A 19604-nucleotide genomic window follows, 5' to 3' on the forward strand; every position below is an offset into this window, starting at 1 on the left:
CACTATGATGTATTGGCCTGACCTGTTAACATTATTAAAAGCTTATGGATGCCTTTTTCTTTTCTTTTTTTTTCTTGAAATTAGTTGGATTTTCTAGATGTTTCAGTCTCCCAGGAGACCAAGGATTGACTCTACTCAGTGCTCCTTAGGTCATTTGACTGATTTATCATCTCAGGTTATATTTCTGGGTCCCCTCTCTCCTCTTGGTTATTAAGTGTGACCATTGAGGACAGAGTCTTTCCACCTCAATAGATATACATACATATATATGGTCTTTTCCTATAGTCTTTTCTTATCTTGGGATACTTCATTTGTTTGGGGGTCTACTTAGCTTACAGAGTTCCTGGTATATAGTTCCAGTGGTATGTGTAATACAGAATCAAGTACTTTACTGTTATAGACAGAAGAAACTAACTCCTTATGTTTCTATGACATTCCCCTTCCTAAAATCAAAAACAAGTAATTATTTACGAACGATTACCTTTCTCTGTATAACAACACTCTTGTACATGTAACCAAGTATTCACTTAAGTCTGTTTACTTAACCAAGAACAAAATTAATTTCTTTTTCCTTCCCCTCCTCTTCTTCCTCCTTTTCCTCTTCCTCCTCCTTTTTGGTGCCAGTACTGGGCTTGAGCTCAGGGCCTCATGTTCTTACTTGGCTTTTTCCATTCAAGTCTGGTGCTCTGCCCCTGAGCCACACCTCCACTTCTGGCTTTATGCTGGTTAAGTAGAGATAAGAATCCTTCAGACTTTCTTGCCCAAGCCAGCTTCAAACCATGGTCCTCAGCCCACAGCCTCCTGAGTAGCTAGGTCTTGAGGAAGTTCTTTTCATGCAGACCATGAGGGAATAGAAGCTTGGGTTCCATGGCCTGTCAGTGTCACACATCGAGTTCTTGCTAGTCTTGGGACCAGGAGCCAGAGTTGTTTCTGATTGCAATCCTATTGTTTTCTGGTCTGCCACGAGGCTTTCATTTACGGACATTCATCCCACATGTTATGGCCCCAAATAGGCTGCATGTGATGGGATCCAGAAGCACAGAAAGCAGCCAGGTCCTGCCTTTTAAGTTTGCATTGCATTGCCACAGAACCTTTTGATGTCTATATTAAAAATAGTAGGAAAAGGCTTCATTACTTCCCAGACTTTAACTGATATTATTTGTGTGACCAGAGGATCTGAGTCAATGAGGTTTAGCCTCAGGGAGTCCTGAGTCAGAAACCCAGGTGCGTTATACCCTTGGGGGTGACAAGAGACTCCCTCCTTCATACCAAGTGCTTGCTTAGATGCAGGAAGCAATGCTGTCATTCATTCTAGGGTTTCTGAAGAAATAAGTCCAGCCTTTTGTGTTGACTATTGTGCTAGTAAGTTCAGAGTTGAGAAGCCATATGCAATTGTGGGGTTTTTTTTTCCTTAGACTTCAGAGATTTTTAAATATCTTTATTTCCTGTGTGCTTCAGGTAATGGATAGCCTTATCTGAATTTAAAAGCTTGGGAAGGAAAAGTTTGGTGTGGATGGTTCTTTTTGACATGGGAATTCTGGGTAAATATGATTTGTGGATGAACAAATTTGCTCCTTGGAATAATCTTGTAGGAAGCACCAGTGATTGACTTTAAATCCCACATCCATGGGAAGTAATTTGTTTTTAAGGTAACATTAAATTTCAGCAGCTAGTACAATACATTTTAAGAATTAAATCTAAATTGAAAGTATGTCTTGATTTAAGAGAACATTTTTAGTAAATTAGGTTGTGGAGGCACATGTGAAATAACTGCCCACGAAAAAAAATCTCAAATTTCAGTTTTAAAGCCTACCCTTCTATCCAACAAGTTAACTTCCCAGCACCACCTTGTGGTGATCTTAGTTAATCCAGGATCTTTTCTTATTGGAAAATTTAGTTTAATACTACACACTGTGCAATGGAGAAGTAGAAAGTTGGAAATTGCCACCTAATTTCTTTATTACTAAAAACAAAAGTCAACACTTTTTTGTGCAGTCCTGGAACTTGAACTCAAGACCTAAGCATTGTTCCTGAGCTTGTTTGTTCAATGTTCTACTTCTGGCTTTTTGCTGGCTCATTGGAAACAAGAATCTCACAGACTTTCCTGCCAAGCTGGCTTTGAACCTCAATTCTCAGCTCTCAGCCTCCTGAGAAGCTAGGAAGCTGGCGTGAGCCACCAGCCCCTGGCACTCTTTAAAATGGCAATAATAATAATAGTAGTAGTAGTAGTAGTAATACGTTTGTTTAATAGAAACATTTTCTTTCATTTTGCCAACAAACCTGTTCTTTATTTGGGTTTTGAGTCATAATCTTGACTCAGACTTCTAGGGTCAAGTGATCCTACTGTCTCAGCCTCCCTAGTAGTTGGAACTACAGGCATACACCTTAGCTAACGCTGCGTTTTATGGAAGTCTGATGCTTTTATTAGCCAGATGTTGTTTCTCAATATTTTAATCTCAGCTATTTGGGAAGTGGTTGAGCTATTTGTGGTGTGAGACAAGCATGAGCAAAAAAGTAAATGAGATTCCATCTCATCCAGTGTCTGAGCACAGTCACAGGTGTCTGCCATCTTAAACTGTGGGAAAACACAATGTCTGGGCACAGTAGTGCATGCCTGTCAGCCCAGTACAAAGGATAATACACACACACACAGAAGGTCACACAGCATAGACCAACCCCAGGGAATGAAGGAAGATCCTATCTCAAGAATAACCAATACACAAAGGGGATGATAGAGTGAACTAAGAGGTAGAACACCTGATTAGCAAGCACAAGGCCCTGAATTCAAACCTTAATACCACAAGAAAAAAAAGGGGACATGTATTGTAATTCGAAATCACAAGTGCATAGGGAAGGAAGTGGAATTTGAAGAAAGGTAGTAGAAACCACTATGGAAAGCAGTCTGGAAGGTCCTCAGAAAGCAAAATATTGACCTCCCTTATAACCCAGTCATACCACTTCTAGGCATCTACACTGAACAACAGGAACCAGTATACAAGGACACGTGCACCTCCAAGTTTATTGCAGCACTGTTCACAATAGCGATATGGAAACAACCCAGATGTCCCACCACAGATGAATGGATCCAAAAATTGTGGTATCTATACACAATAGAATTTTATACAGCCATTAGAAAGTACAAAACAATGGCATTTGCAGGAAATGGATGGAGCTAGAAGAAATCATGTTGAGCGAGGTAAGCCAAGAGCAAAGAGACAAACTGCACATGGTCTCCCTGATAAGTGGATGCTAAATCCAAAAATGTAAGTGATATGGCAAAATTAACAAGACTTAAGAAACAAAGGACTTCCACTCATCTGGTCGAATCACTACTAAATTACCCCATGCTGCTGATCACATATATGGTATATATGTGCACACCGGAGGGAAACCAGGAGGATGACACAGAACTAGAGGGAATCAGGGAAAAACATACAACAGCAGGACCATCAGCTGCACTGGACATTGATCAAAACGAACTAAGCAACTCAATAGCAGTGATGGGAGGGAGGGAACCAGTGGGAAAGAGGGAACAGCTGATGCTATGTAAAACAAAAGAAATGTACATATCACCCAATGAGGAAGAAATAATTGCAAAGCTCATAGAACTCATAAATGTTATAGACCGTGATAGAAATTTGCTCCAGGAAAGTTAGAATGTGTTTGTGACTTTAGCTGAGCATCACTATCCCACAATACTGTGAAATTTGGGAAATTATGTAACCACTTAATCACAATAAAAAAATTGAAAAAAGGTAGTAGGTACTATGTAGTTTCAACTTTGATATAAAATTGTTAGTTTAAAAGTATACTGAAACTTTAACAAGATATTCACATGGCAATAGACATTGAAATGAGTGCAGTAAATACTTGAAATAGATGTAAAATTTGTAAGAAGACATTTTAGGGCTGTCTCCTTCAGTTTTCCTGTAATATTTTTCTGTTTTTTTTTCTGATGGGTTGTTTTAATTTAAGGACTTATACTTGCTACATAGGTGCTCTGCCACTTGACATACACACACACACACACACACACACACAGCTTTCATATTTTCTTACTAAATTTTTATATAATTTTCTTTGTGAGTTAGCTCCGGTATACATTGGAATTTGGAGAAAGGGGGAGGAAGATGCAAATCTATGAAAAAACTTTTGATTGTTTATTTTTATTTTCTTGCATATGTGTATTTATACTGAAGCCTGAACTCAGAGCCTGGGCACTGTCCCTTAGCTTTTTCTTTCCACCTCTTGAGCCACAGCTCCACTTTTGGCATTTTGCTGATTAACTAGAGATAAGAGTATCAGGGACTTTTCTTGTCCAGGTTGGCTTCAAACTTCAATCCTCAGAGCTCAGTCTCCTTCTAGAATTACAGCTAGGATTACAAGCATGGGCCACCAGTTCCCAGAATGGCTCATCACCTGTAATCCCAGAGGCTGAGATCTAAAGATTGTGGTTCAAAGTCAGTTTGGGCACTAGAAGGTCTATGGGACTCTTACCTTTAACCCAAAAAGCTGGAGGCAGAACTGTGGCCAAGGTGGTGGAGTGCGAGCCTTGATACCATCCAGTTGGGAAAGTACTCATCAATAATGTTCTGAAGTGGAAAGTGTGACAAGGAAATGGTATGCACACGGCTTGATGGCAGGGTAGGCGGTGCCCATCGGGGATTCTTAGGTTCAGCTTTATCTCAGCCTGTTGGTGTTGAGGAGGAGGAGAGACAGCCAGGGAGCCCAGAGTGGGAGGGATAGCATCAGGTGTGTTTGGTCCTCACAGGATGGCACTTAGACATGCCACAAGGTCGTCCACATAGCTGTCTAGAAACTTCTCTTTGGCAAGTCAGGTGATGACGTGGATGCTGTGAAATGGTTGGGTTTGAGCCTTCTTGGCTTAACAACCTCTTGGCCCCATCTAATGCCTCTCCCCCCGCCCCTCGGAGCCATAGATACTGAAATAGTCCCCCTGCACAGCCTCCCAGTGCCCTACATGGCTTTGTAAAGGTCTCTGGATTCACTCATGGAGGCCAAAAGATATGGCACCTGTTGTGTATTGATCAGTTCCTTGAGGCCAAGATACAACGTATCACCAGGTACTGGTGGCTTATGCCTCTAATCCCAGCTACTCAGGAGGCTGAGATCTGAGGATAAAGGTTTGAAGCCAACCTGGGCAGGAAAGTTCATAAGATTCTTATCTCCCACTACTCAGAAAAAGCCAGAAGTTGTACTGTGGCTCAAGCAGTAGAGTGCTAGCTTTGAGCAGAAGAAGCTCAGGGGCAGCACCCAGGCCCTGAGTTCAAGGCCCAGGACCAAATAAATAATAAATAAACTAATAATATATATATATATAATTTATAAATATATAAATTATGCTTAATTCTGGGTGATAGTTTGTATTTCTTTCTAGTTTTTGTTTGTTTTAAAGTCAGTTTTGCTGCATTGTCCAAGCTGGCCTGACAATGATCTCCTTGTCCCAACCTACAGAATGTTAGGATTACAAGCATTTGCTACTGTATCCTATCCTGTTCTAAAAAGCAGAGAGAAACAGAGAGAGTTGCTAGAGATCAAACCTAAGCTCTGACATATGCTAAGCCCTGATATAAGTCCTTTTTTTGTTGTTGTTGTTGGTTGTGGGGCTTGAACTCTGGGCCTGGGCACTGTCCTTCAGCACTTTAGCTCATGGCAAGCACTCTACCACTTGAGCCACAGCGCCACTTCTGGTTTTCTGGTGGTTTATTGGAGCAGGTCTCAGTATGTTACCAGGGGTGGCCTTGAACTCCTGGCTCAAGCAATTCTTTTTTTTTTTATTTTTGTGAACATACTGTACAGAGGGGTTACAATTACATGCAAGATAATGAGTACATTTCTTATCAAGCATTGCAGCCTCCTCCTTGGCCTCTGTCTCTGCTGAGACTACAGGTGTATCCCACAACTCTCAGCTTAGCAATGATTTCCTATGTAACTTTTTTTTTTTTTTGGTCAGTCATAGGGCCTGAACTCTGGGCCTGGGCACTGTCCCTCAGCACTTCAGCTCAAGGCTAGCACTCTACCACTTGAGCCACAATGCCACTTCTGCTTTTTTCTGTTTATGTGGTGCTGAGGAATCGAACCCAGGGTCTTATGTATGCGAGGCAACCACTCTACCCCTGAGCCACCTTCCCAGCCCCTATGTAACGTTTTAAATCATGAATCTCTCATGTTTTCTGTTCTTGAAATTTTTTCAGAAATTATGAACAAATTCTATTTCAATGCAAATGACATTTAAGAGTTTGCTTTAAGAAGCAAACTAAGAAGGCTTGAGCTTTTCTTAATATGTTGTAATGAAATTTCATATATTTTATAAACTGAGGTCCATCTCTAATACCTGAAGTGGCCCTCTTGAAATATTCAAACCATCAAAATCATGCTTACATTAATTTTCCACATATATCATTGTATAATTCCTGACTTTGAATAATACAAATTATAAACGTATCAACTAGAATTGTGAGTGAAGGATTTTTTTTTTCGATCGTGGGGCTTGAACTCTGGGCTTGGGTGCTATCCTTCAGCTCTTCAGCTCAAGGTGAGTGCTCTACCGCTTGAACCAGAGTACCACTTCCAGTTTTCTAGTGATTTACTGGAGATAAGAGTCTCATGGACTTTCCTGCCCTGGTATGCTTTGAACCATGATCCTCAGATCTCAGCCTCCTGAGTAGCTAGGATTACAGGTGTGAGCCACCAGGGCCCACTGTGAAAGATTTTTAAGATGGTTGCTACAATCAGTCTTGGAGCAAAAGAAGATAGGACAAATATATATATGGAACCGTGATTGGACTGAATCTTCATAAATCTCAAAGCACAGAACCATTTCTCTTTGATAGCATTTAGCTGCCATTCTTCAGGTCCTTATGTCAAGTTTTAGGACATTTATTTCTCAACATAAACCATTTGATCTCTATGTTTACATCATAATTGATCTTTATCATCAATAGTTTTGTCACTGTTGGTTTTTAGGAAGTGCAAAACGACTATTTAGAGTAACTGAAAATCAAAACGTACTTCCAGCTTCACTTTCAACCAAATGAGAATCACGTAAGGAAGCTCCACAGAGATATTGACTGCATTTATTCCCTGACTTCTTGCACATTTGTGTTTCTTGTTCTCTTCATGAATGGACTCAGAGTGGTTGACTAAGGAAAGCCTGCGTCCTGCAGAATCAGTCATTGTAGCTTTGACTGGAGCTCTGGTCCTGCCCTATCAGCAAGTCTTCTACTTCAGGATTGTATGTTCCTCATCTGTGAAATTAATACACTCGATTTGATCATCCCTTAGGTCCTGCCTCATTGAAAGAACTTCTAAGTCACTTAGATAATGTGCAGTTTTAAGATTTGCTGCAGTAGAGTTTCTGATAATGTTATCTTTTATCTTTCAGTTTATATCTATTCAAACTAGGAATCGCACCCCAGATCCAGGACTTGCTGGGCAAAGTGGACTTCACAGGTACTGACCTTTGGCTTTCTAATTCTCTATTAAACAAGTGGACTTTAAAATGTACCAGTGCCACCTTTTCTCCTTTTGATGCAATTAGTTTCCTTTCTTGCACTACATTGACAAGAAAACTTTCCTGCCTTATTTGTACTCACCTAGGTCCTTCCCTCATGTTTGTAAAATGAGAAGCCCAGGCTTGCTTGCTCCTAGGACTCTTCCTGTCTGAGGAAGGCCTTTCTCAGCACACCGTATCTCCTTACCTGTGATCTCCTTTGATTTTGTTGTTGTTGTTCTCTTAGAGGAGGAAATCAGTAACATGAGGAAAGAACTGGAGAAGTATGGAATACAGATGCCATCTTTCAGCAAAATAGGTGGTATTCTGGCCAATGAACTGTCTGTGGACGAAGCTGCATGTAAGTCTGTTTAAAACCCAAACTTGTGGACTAAAGGCATAGCTCAGCAGTACTGAGGTTCTTAGTTCAAACCCTGGTACTGAAAAAAACTTGCCATTTATGCATAACTTACATATATTTTTGACTGACTTTAATTACATGAAATAGAGTATTTAATGGACCCTGAAAGGTTTTGAGTTTTAGATAGTTCATTTAAGGATATCAGAAGATAACTGATTTTTTTTTACTTTAGATACCCTTTTGTGCAAGATGACTTAAGAAATTTCAGGAATATCTTCATTCTCCAGAGTCTTCTCTACTTCCTGTGTCTTTAGATCTTAGTAGTAAGGTGCATTGCCCTAAGACTTTTAGATTGCAAGGTAAATTATGAGTATCTCTTGGAACCAATTTGTTTCTTTAAAACTGTCCTTGGGCTGGGTGCAGGTGGCTCACACATGTAACCCTAGCTACACAGGAGATGAAGATGTGAAGACTGAGGTTCAAAGCCAGCTCAAGCTGGCTTTAATCACCAAAAAGCTGGAAGTGAAGATGGAGCTCAAGTGGTAGAGTTCCAGCCTTGAGGGAGGAAGCGAAAGAACAGTGCCCAGGCCCTGAGTTCAGTACTGAGTCCAGTACCAGCAAAAATACATAAGTTAATTAAATAAAACAACAACAAAAAGATCCCTAACCACAGAGCAAGGCCCCACAGTGGTTGACACAGTGCCTGGTTCATTTTAGTCAGTCAGTAAAAGTTGAATAAATAAACAGTTGAATAAATAATTAAGAGATGTTGGGATCAGGACTAGACAGGCTGGTGGAGAGGTTGTCAAGGGCTTCGTGGTGTGTCAAAGTCCTTCATGGCATCCATGGAAACCAAGGAAGAAAGCAGAACTGCACTATCCTCATGTACATCAGTGCAGCTATGCGTGGTGTCTTTTGCTGCTTAGAAACCATGTGTTGTTTCTCTTTCTCTCAGTGCATGCTGCAGTAATAGCCATCAATGAAGCTATCGAAAAAGGAGTGGCGGAGCAGACCATCGTAACACTAAGAAACCCAAACGCAGTTTTAACTTGTGTGGATGACAGCTTGGCCCAAAAATATCAGAAGGAACTTTGGGAAGCCAAAAAGAATAAAGAGGAAAATGCAAGGCTGAAGGTACCTAATTAAATTCTCTAAAACATACAACAATGACTGTGATGATTGTAATTTACTCATTTGAAAAGCCTTGATATTAAATGTGATCACCAAGCGCTAATAGCTCAGGCCTGTAATCCTAGCTACTTAGGAGACTACGATCTGAAGATCACAGTGTGAAGCCAGCCCAGGCAGAAAAATCTGAGAGACTCTTACCTCCAACTAACCATAAAAAGCCAGAAGTGGAGGTCTGGCTGAAGTGGTAGGGCACCAGCCTTGAGCAAAAAAAAAGCCAATCAAGAGCACAAGGCCTTAAATTTAAGCCTCTAGTATCAGCTTGCATGCACATGCAAGCCCATGTGCTACACACACACACACACACACACACCAACAGAAACAAAAACCATAAAAACTAATAAAAGTAATACTTTCAAATCAACTGGCTATAGTTTCTAGAGCTGTAGGCTAGTGATTTGGATGAAATCTAAGGGTACAGTAAGTCCATACACTATGTAACATGATTAGATAGACGAATATTAAAGGTCAAATCATAAGCAGAGCCACCTGTCCAGGAAACTTAGCGAGGGCAGCATATATCATTTCTTGCCTGTCATCATTGCAGACCCCGTATTAGCCAAGTGACTTATATTTATGAACAGAAGTTAACGACTCAGTTTGATAGATTTTAAAATGGAAGGTTTTTAGTCTACTGGCTCTCTATTTTCCCAGGAGCTACCGCTCCTTCTCTGAGCATGTCCTTCCTGCAAAATGCAGCCTGGACCTGCTTCTTACTCCATACTCCAGAAACATTGCTTGCCTTCCTGTTTAGTTGGCCATTTCCAGCTTTGTCTACATTCGGGACTTCTGCTCAAGCACCAACTTGCTTCTCATTAAGCTCTGGCTGCAGTACTAAATGGAACTACTCTGTTTACCAGCTGTTCTTCACCTGGCTTCCCTAACATCAGCCCAGTGGCCACACCTGCCTTGAGCCTCTCTACTCCCCTGGCTTCTGTGCATCTCAGTTGCCATGGTTTCCCCCAGCCACCCACCCTTAGGCTCCTCTTCCACTCATGTCTGTCTCTTCCAGGCTGGACGTTCACCTCTGCTCAGTTTTTCTTGCATTGAGCTTACCAACTTGTGGAAGAGATTAGCGATCACCTATATGAGCTCCTCCCATCCAGCAGCCTCTGCTGCTTCCTTTTGGTTTTATCATCAGTCTTCCATGTCCTCCAGGCTTCACACTCCACCATGACAGAAGAACACCGCCCTTCTCACCCATGTGCTCAGCCCTGACTCCCTACCACCTAGTCTAGAACTCTTTCTGTCCCCTCTGGCCTACCCCGGCTCTCATCTGCCTTTCCATGCCAATTAGACACCATCCCTGCCTCTTGGCACACCAGGTTCGCTTCAGCACTGTCCCACCAGACCTCACCATCACGAGATTACCTTCCACAGGGGAGAGGAGGTCTCCCCGCTCCCTGGCATTCTCCAAGCTAACCCCTCTCAAGGCTTGAGGTTGCAATAGTCATCTTTCATTCAAACCTGGTATCATCTCCTGAAAACCTTCCCCGATGCTTTGTTGCCTCCTGAATTAACTATTGATCATAAGTGTGGCCTCCAGAGACATGTGTCACAGTGCCCAAACAGCCTACCATCCTTTGACTCATTCTGGACATAGACTCCGTTCAGTGGTCAACCTGCTTAGCTGTGTGACCAAACTCTCCTGTCTAATCCTATTTCCTTAGCTTTTGTTAGATCAATCAAATGAAATTGTTAATGTATTACAATGTTTTATCTATTAAAACTGGCAGTACTAAGTGATCCAACCTAAAGTTTTCCTCATTAGAAACATCCCTGTTCAAAGAGTTACTGGGTCTGTAGTTCATCTCTATAATCCCTGCTGAGTATAGCTCCTCTAATGCCTGGCACAGAGCAGGTGTTTCCTAAGTGTTTGTTCAAAAGGAAGTCAGTGACTTTGCTTCTATTGCTATTGCTCTTTGAGTTTCAAGCCTTGGAAACATGTTTTTGAAGCTCAGGAATCAGTGAAGACTGTGTTTTGCAGAATAGCTGTATTTCAGAAGAAGAAAGAGACGCATATGAAGAACTGCTGACACAAGCAGAAATCCAAGGCAACATCAATACAGTCAACAGTAAGTAGTGGCTATTTCTATAAGGCCCAAACTTTCTCTGCCAGAACTTCAGCAAAACTTTCAATTTGTGTGCTTGCCAAACTGCCTTATGCAATGAAAAAATGTAAGTGTCAATGTTGCTTTTAATTATAGTACAGTATTAGACAGTTTCCCAGTTAGTCTTCTTTGGCAAAGTCTCTGCCTTGTCTCTGTTTTGACTCTGCCTTCATGTTCCAGCCTTGGGCACATTGCACTTTATCTTGAATCTGCCCTTATTGGATTGAGACTGAATGATCCCAAGTAAAAGACTATGACTTAGCAATTACAGTTCACTGCTGTAAGTTGTGTGATGTGATTCTATTGGTATTATAAGAGATATTATGGATGTTTCTGCTATTATTTCTTCCCTCTAATTAGTCTGTATTTCACAGGACTTCTCTCACAGCTTAGCGAGGTTTAGTGCTAATGAAGCCAGTTTGAGTTCTATGACCTTGAGTATCTGAGTAGTCACAAAAGTTTGTTTTTAAAAAATATATTTGTATATATTTTTTGTTGGTATTCTTAAGGTATTTTACAGAGGAATTACAATCCCATAAGTCAAATAATGAGTACAGATCTTCTTGGACAGTGTCACCCCTTCCTTCACTTTCCTTAGTTCCCGCTCTTGTCTCTGCCTACAAGTTTCTAGTTTGTTTTTTACATAGTGTATATTGAATACAATGGCACTTGTTTACCTCTCCTTCCTCCATTTCTGTGCTCCCTATCTGCCCCCCCCAAAGAAAACGAAAAACCAACAACAATAAAAAAAACTGCATTTCCATTTCTTGGAATTTGTTTTGATAATTAGTATGTTAGATGTTCAGAGGAGTTATGCCTTATTTCCTCCCCTAATTCTTCCTATCATCTTGTGTAGTTGTGTGACCAGAAGGAAAAGAAAGTTCAGGTTTATGAAAATGAGCCTATGCAAGTTTGGATGGATCCATATATTTTTGGTAGACTTTTACATCCTCTGGAAAATTTTACTTTTGCTTGAGGATCAGAAGAGACAGTAAGGAATTCTCCTTGACATTTATTTTCCCTAGATCAATCTAAGTCACCCCAGGGGAAAAAATGAAGACATAGAAAACCACCAGACCCATTAAATAAAGACTTTTCTTGTTGGATTGACACTTAGACTATCTAATTACAACTGTCTTAAGATTTTCACTCTTTCTGGATGAGTTTGGAATATATTTTATTTCTTTGAACACTTTCAAAGAAATTCATAACTGTAGGTGTTGCTCAGTAGCCTGACCTAAGTTATTGGAGAGATTCTTCCCAATGATGCAAGCAGTCATCAAGGAAGCCCGGGAAGATAGATGTCGATGTCTGGCAGCTGACAACAGAATGAGTTTGAAAGTTTACCACACTTATGTACATGCGTGCGCGTGCGCGCACACGCATGCACACACACATATACATATACACATACATATCACACAAGAGCTGAGAGCCCAGTGTTAAAATCTTACAATTTGGGGGTACATGTTTGTGTTTTAATTCCTGTGAAATCATAAATGCATTAGTGATAATATATGAAATCCATTGTCAGGTTCTTCTTTCTGCTCTATTTGAAAGCTGACTAATTATTCTTAACCGAAATGCATTGCAGAGAGGAATTAATATTGCCAGCAAGACAACATCAGATTTCCATAACTTAGGCAGAAAACAATTTCATTACCTTTTACCATCCTCTATAGTTCTGAAGTGTTTATAACCACCTCAAAACCTTCCCTTCCATGTTACATGAAATGCCTTTATAAACAAATGTTTGAATACTCAATGACATAATTTCCTGACTACAAATTGAATGCCAAATTGGCTATACTTTATTTTCCATTTTTAAGTTAAAGGCACCAAATGATTTACACTAATGGCCTATGTGAAATTTATGAAGGGCACTGAACTCTGGGGTGGCTGTAATGGTGAAGAACATGATTGTTCTGAAATCTTTATTTCTGGAAGTTTCTAGAACTAAAAGTAGTCTTGGGGAAAAAAGAAAATAAACACCCTCACTGAAGCTGATGGCTCACAATTGTAGTCCTAGCTACTCGGGGCTGAGATCATAGTTTTAAGCCGAATTGGGCAGAAAATTTTGTAAGATTCTTATCTGCAGTGAACCAACAAAATCAGAAGTGGATCTGTGGCTCAAATAATAGAGCTTCAGCCTTGAGTGAGTCTTCAAGAGTGCAAGCTCTATGTTCATGAGTTCAATCCCCAGTACCAGAACACACATAAAAAACCCACAAATATATATATGCATATATATAAAACCCTTTATTATATAGGTCAATTACATGAAGTGAGCTGATTGTGCACTCTTAAATCAGTAAGTATAGATGCTTTAACAAGCTCTTCCCCAACCTGGCAGATTATGATTTTAAGATGCTGAGGCGTTAGCATTCATTGCTGTTTTATTGGTAATGTCAGTAGATCTGCCCTCAGAGATTTCAGCCTTGTTTGAACTGCAGTGATTTATTTCTGGCCTTGTCACATGCATTCCATTCATTGTTGGATATTTTCCATTCACATCAAGGCTGGGAATTTTATTAATGTAGAGCATAAAAGAATAGTTAAGAAAAATGGGCTTGGGATTTGTTTGATTGTTTTTTAGAAGAAAGTTTGTTAGAGATATGATTTCCTGGTAATATTTACTATCCAGTGGTACAAACTTACATCAGCAAGTTCTCAGAGGTGATACGTGAGTCTGCCCAGCATCATCCCAGATACAGCTGAAAGGCTTTTGGCCCTTTACCACATCAGCAGTCACCACAAACAGCTACTGACCTTTCTTTCTGGAATTCTTTCATTTGTCAAGGGAAGGGGAAAAGAAGTATTTGGGCCCTAAGGTTTGTACTGAATGCAAGTTTTCTTGGGGGCTGACTCCAGGAGTTCCATCAGTCATGTCTCCTGCTATAGATTGGTGTCTCTTAGTAGAAAGTTTGAAGAAGGCTCCTCGTAAAAGTATTTTGAGAAGATAAATTATCATCTTCTTGAAAAGGATTAGAATCATCTTCACTGCAGTCTAGTTGTATACTGGGCAGACAGGTTGACTTTGAAAAGCCCTAGAAATCTTCTCTGACTATGTGTTATTCCTACTACTCAGATCCCTTTTTAGTGGGCAAATCCTGTAGACTCTATCTGGTTTGTTCTTGCCTGGTGACAGAGCTCATCACTCATTCTGAAAATTATGCAGAATCTTCTGTTCTGAGCACCCATGCTGAAGTCCCTAAAGTTCTTTGCATATCCTGAAAGTTGTGGTAGTATTCGGATGCACACGGCAATGGGCTCACCCATGTTGATTCACCACTGGGTGGACACTGCTTGCCTTCTGACCCTCGCCAGAAAGCCTGCTTTGAAGAGATGGTACCAGCCAACAGGGGGCAGCAGAAACAAGCTACTGGGATAACATGGCCTGGCATGACCTGGCCTTAAAAAGCACTGTGTTGAAAGTGAACTACACGACTTGTGAGTGGAAATGGGAGGGAACAACTGGGAGAAAGTGAGGGAAAGGACGACACTGTCCAAAAAGGAAATTTACTCTTTATCTGATTTATGTAATTGTAGCAACACCCCCATATCACCTTTATAATAACATTTTTTTAAATGCTTGGGGAAAAAAAAAAATCTCTGGGGATTCGCTGATGGGAATCCTCAGAGCCCAAAGCCTCGTTCGTGAAGGCTCTGTAGGAGAGGCAGGCCCAGGGCTTTCCTTAGGGAGTCATGCTAGGCAGGAATGATCCACAACTCAAGCACCATCAGTGCTGAGGCTCCTGGAAGGGACTTCCTTTAAGTTTGGACCTAACTTGAATTACTGAGCTGATCCAGAGCTCTGCCCGCCTCTCCCTCTGTTAGGTTGGAAATCTTGGGGGAAAGGACCAGTGGGGTAGGGCAGCGGGGGAGGGGGGACTGCAGACACTCTGACTGATGGATTGTAAACCTGCACCCCCAGGGCAGGCTGCTGTGGATCACATCAATGCTGTCATTCCGGAAGGCGACCCTGCAAATACACTGCTTGCACTGAAGAAACCAGAGGCCCAGCTGCCTGCCGTGTATCCCTTTGCTGCTACCATGTATCAGAATGAACTCTTCAGCCTCCAGAAACAGAATGCCATGGTGAGACCCTCATGTCCCAGCAGGAAGGGAAGGCTGTTGAGGAAAATAGAAGGCTGGATAGGGCTACAGGCTCTAAGAATCAGGGGAGGAGAAGACCCTGAGCTGTGAAGATCAAAGGATGTGACATACATGTGTGTGTATGTATGTGTATATAAATGGATGTAGATAAGAATATAGTATATGAAACCCACCAAACATGTTTGAAAAAGGAGGGGAGGGGGGAGGAAATGAGACTATGGTGGAGGGGGAAATTTACACTATGTGTTTGTATAGAAATATCACAAGGAAACCCCTTGTGTTACAAATGTATGTTAACCAGAAACTTTTTAAAGTCAGTTAAGAACAATGAAACCTCTAAAATTTTATTAAAATGAATTAAAAATAAAAGCCTGTTGGACTCTAGGATTTATTTTCTTATCTCTCCTTATCAATACTCCCCAACAGAGCCCAACATAATATGTATTGTGTGTATATATATGTATATACACAATTGCACAATATATATATTATAGTATACAATATTATATGTAACATATATATTGCAAATATATTACTATGTATAATATTACTATATATACAATATACAAATATTTATACATATGTGTGTATATACATATGAAATGTCACAATAAAACTCATGATTGTACAGTTTGAACATTTTTACAAATGATACATGCTATTTACATATAATACACAGAGGGGAAAAAAAGACTACCATCATTTTCTAAAATAGATCACTTTCTTAAATTATATTCTGACATTAGTGTCTCTTCTCGCTTGTCATAGATTTAAAACCCAGGGCTCCTTCCACACAGCAAGTATTTTATCCCCAATGGATCACACTGTCTAGGATAGCTCAGGCCTACTTCCTCATTTTCCTCTGTCCTTCTTTGTTTTGGGGTTTGGGGCTAGGTTTGGCTTGGTTTTGAAGGTCTGACTATGTAATAGTTTCAGATGGACTAGAACTCACAATCTTCCTACCTCTACCTCCAAGGTCTGGGATGGCAAACATATATCACTGTACCTTGCTTCCTTGTCCTTTGTTTTTGCTGTAGAGGTTGTGATACAGCAGTGGTTTCATTGTGCTCTTTACGTACAGTTGTTTGACCTCCCTAGGGTGGTAAATTTGTAGTTAATATAAATATTTGGATGTAATTTGTTTACTAACTGGTTGCTGATGGCTCACTCTTGTAATCCTAGCTATTGAGGAGGCTGAAATCTGAGGATCACGGTTTGAAGCCAGCCTAGGCAGAAAAGGCTGTGAGACTCCTATGTCCAACTAAGCACCAAAAAAATCCCTGAAAGTGGCACTGTGGCTCAAGCGATAAGAGTGCTAAACTTGATCCAAAAAGCTCAGAAACAGTGCCCGGGCCCTGAGTTCAAGTCCCAGGAGTGGCTCCAAAGTGTTATTTGTTTGATGTTGATATTTTTTGCTTACTTCTTTACTTTAGAAAGTAAAATTGTGTTCAGTTTCCCTAAAATCAATTTGCAAAAAGATCTCTATGGAGAGCCAGAAAGTTACATGTTTTTTTCCTTCCTGTACCTTTTTTCCGGTGCCGAGACTTGAAGTCAATGCCTCTTACTTGCCTGGTTTGCTTGCTTAGTTGGTGCTGTACGACGTGAACAATGCCTACAGCCCAGCGTTGGCTAGTTATTTTGAAGATGGATTCTCACAGGTTTTTCTGCCTATACTGTTTTCAAACATCAATCCTGTTGATCTCAGACTCCTAACTAATTAGAGTTACAAGCGTGAGCCAACAGTCCCTACCTCTATAGTGTACTTTAATGCAAATATGACTGTATATAGAATATATAAATGTAAAGATGTGTATCATCTTTTTTAAGTAATTCGTTTTCAAACTTCTTAATTTCCTTCAATATAATGAAAGAAATATCCTTTTTGAAGTGGGTACAAGATAGTATAGAATATTTAAATGAAAGAAAATATCAGTAGAGAACTCTGTTCTGAAATCCAATATGTATTTCTTTAAAAATCTAGATTAGTAAGCTATATAAACCCAGAGATTATTAATTGATTAACAAAGATTTGCTTTAGGTTTAAAGTCACTACCCAACTTATAAGAATATAAGTTGGATTTTTTAAAAATTAGAATCATTTTTGGCTAAAAAATATATCTATAAAAATAGGTCTTAAAAATAGGTCTTTCATCTGCGTATAGAAAAAATAGATCAAACTCTTTTTCTCCAATCCTGGAGCTTGAATTTAGTGCCTGGGCACTGTCCCTGAGCTTCTTTTGCTCAAGGCTAACTCTCTACCACTTTAGCCACAGTGCCACTTCCAGCTTTTTCTGAGTAGTTTAAGGGAGGTAAAAGTCTCATGGACTTTTCTGCATAGGCTGGCATTGAACCATGATCCTCAGATCTCAGCCTCATGAGTAGTAAGGATTATAGACATGAGCCACCAGCATCTAGCTTTTCTGGAATTGTTTAAGATAGAATTCCCCCTGCTTTCAGTGTTCTTTTGTTTTGAGCAGTCCTGGAGTTTGAATTCATAGTTCCGTGCTTGTTAGGCAGACACTGTACCACTAATCTGCACCTCCAGCCCCTCCTATCCATTTATTTTTGCCCTACTTTAAACTGACAGTTGTTAACTGCGAAAATGTTACCTAAAACTCTCACCTCCTATTCTCTAATCCTTGGTGAATTATAAGGTTACAGGAACCTGTAAAGTAGCCAACACAGTCAGGAATAGGGCTCACAATAGGGAATACAGATAATTTGTGAAATTGCATATGTTAGATGTAACAAATGATATTCCATTTACTGAGGTAAAGCCAAAGAAAAGTACATGGCCTCTTTCTTCTGGGTTCTGAAAATCTTTGTCTTTGTATTGTCCTATGTCATGTGGGTTCTCCACTGCATTGTGTATGTGCACTTACATGGCTGCGTATTTGCCAACAGAACTACTTGGCCCACGAAGAGTTGTTGATCGCGGTGGAAATGCTGTCTGCAGTTGCCCTGCTAAACCAGGCCTTGGAGAGCAATGATCTTGTGTCTGTGCAGAATCAACTCAGAAGCTCCGCAATAGGTGTCAACAACGTGGACGAGGCACATGTGGAACGGTAAGGCGTGTTCTCTAAATCCTCTTCCCAAGCAGAGATCGAATGTATGCTCGGCAGAGCTCACAAACTAGCAATGTGTTCCTTAATGGAAAAATCCATATGCCAGGCTCATGCCTGTTGAGAGCTGGTCTGTTCTAAGTCCTTCTCACTCGAGGTTTCTTTACAGTATTCCTTTGTAGTGGACAAAAAGAATAGGAAAAGACTTTGTGGCGAATAATAACTGATTCTGTCTATAGCGAAGATCAGTAGGCCAGAAAATAGAGGAACTATGCAAAATGTACCTACCCATTTCTTTCAGAAATGATACACTGTAGAAAGCTACTCTAATAATCAGTCCAATTGTTTTATTTCAGAGATGTAGAAAATGAATCAGAGTTGTGGATCCCAAGCTGAGTCTCTTTGGCTCCAAACTTCACTCTTTTGATGGTTGAGCCAAAAGAATCCTGAGCCCATAGTGGGCCAAGGCAGAATGTAACAGTCTCTGTTGACTGACTTTCAGTTCAGATTCTGAAATGTGCTACTGTGTTGATAGTAATATATACCTTTTATAGAGGAGATAGAGAGAAAAATAAGGAGCAAGAATTATAATGCAAATTGTTGATTCTTTTTATTTTCTTTTTTATAATTAGCAGGGTCTCATACCTGCTAATCTTGTGATATACCACTAAACTAGACCTGCAACCTCCAAATTAGAGACTTAATATGACAAAATCTTGAGCTAAAAAAGTGAGTGAACCATGGCTTCTTGTGACCACCCTGGCTTCTTGTGACCATCCAAGCTCTCAGCTTGGATTCTTAGGATGGCTATAATGGGAAGATTTGTAGTTTATTTGGGAGTCATGCGTAGTTTTACAAGAAAAAGAAGAGACTTTAGGTTTTCACCAAATGACATTTGACCACTTGTTTATGGTGGAAGAACAGTGAGTTTTTCTTGTTTTCAATCTTCCTGCTTATGTGTGTGATACCTTTAGAGTGTTTGTATGAATGGTACCTCTAGAGTGCTTGTGTGCATAGTACCTCTGCAGTTTTATGTGCATGGTACCTCTAGAGTGCTTGTGTGCGTGGTATCTCAAGTGCTTGTGTACGTAGTACTGATAGAGTGCTTGTGTGCATGGTACCTCTACAGAATGTGGCCACTCTGGCAACCATCCTCATGTATCCTTGGCATCTTTCACCTTGTTTCTGTAATAAACCCCACAGTGGATTTATGACCTCTTTTCTGTTCTCTAACACCTTTTTTTTTTTTTTTT

General features: G+C 40.3%; 1 protein-coding gene across 1 annotated transcript in view; it reads left to right on the top strand.

The window, feature by feature from the left end:
• Positions 1-19604, top strand: part of Iqgap2 (IQ motif containing GTPase activating protein 2) — a 256487-nt gene that overhangs the window by 127420 nt on the left and 109463 nt on the right. Inside the window, exons 6-11 of the mRNA XM_013025233.1 lie at positions 7406-7473; positions 7761-7874; positions 8830-9008; positions 11050-11137; positions 15108-15271; positions 18194-18354. Of these exons, the coding sequence (XP_012880687.1) occupies positions 7406-7473; positions 7761-7874; positions 8830-9008; positions 11050-11137; positions 15108-15271; positions 18194-18354 (774 nt within the window). The remainder of the gene's footprint in view (positions 1-7405; positions 7474-7760; positions 7875-8829; positions 9009-11049; positions 11138-15107; positions 15272-18193; positions 18355-19604) is intronic.

The sequence above is a fragment of the Dipodomys ordii genome, unplaced genomic scaffold, assembly GCF_000151885.1.
Source record: "Dipodomys ordii isolate 6190 unplaced genomic scaffold, Dord_2.0 Scaffold83, whole genome shotgun sequence".
NCBI lineage: Eukaryota > Metazoa > Chordata > Mammalia > Rodentia > Heteromyidae > Dipodomys > Dipodomys ordii.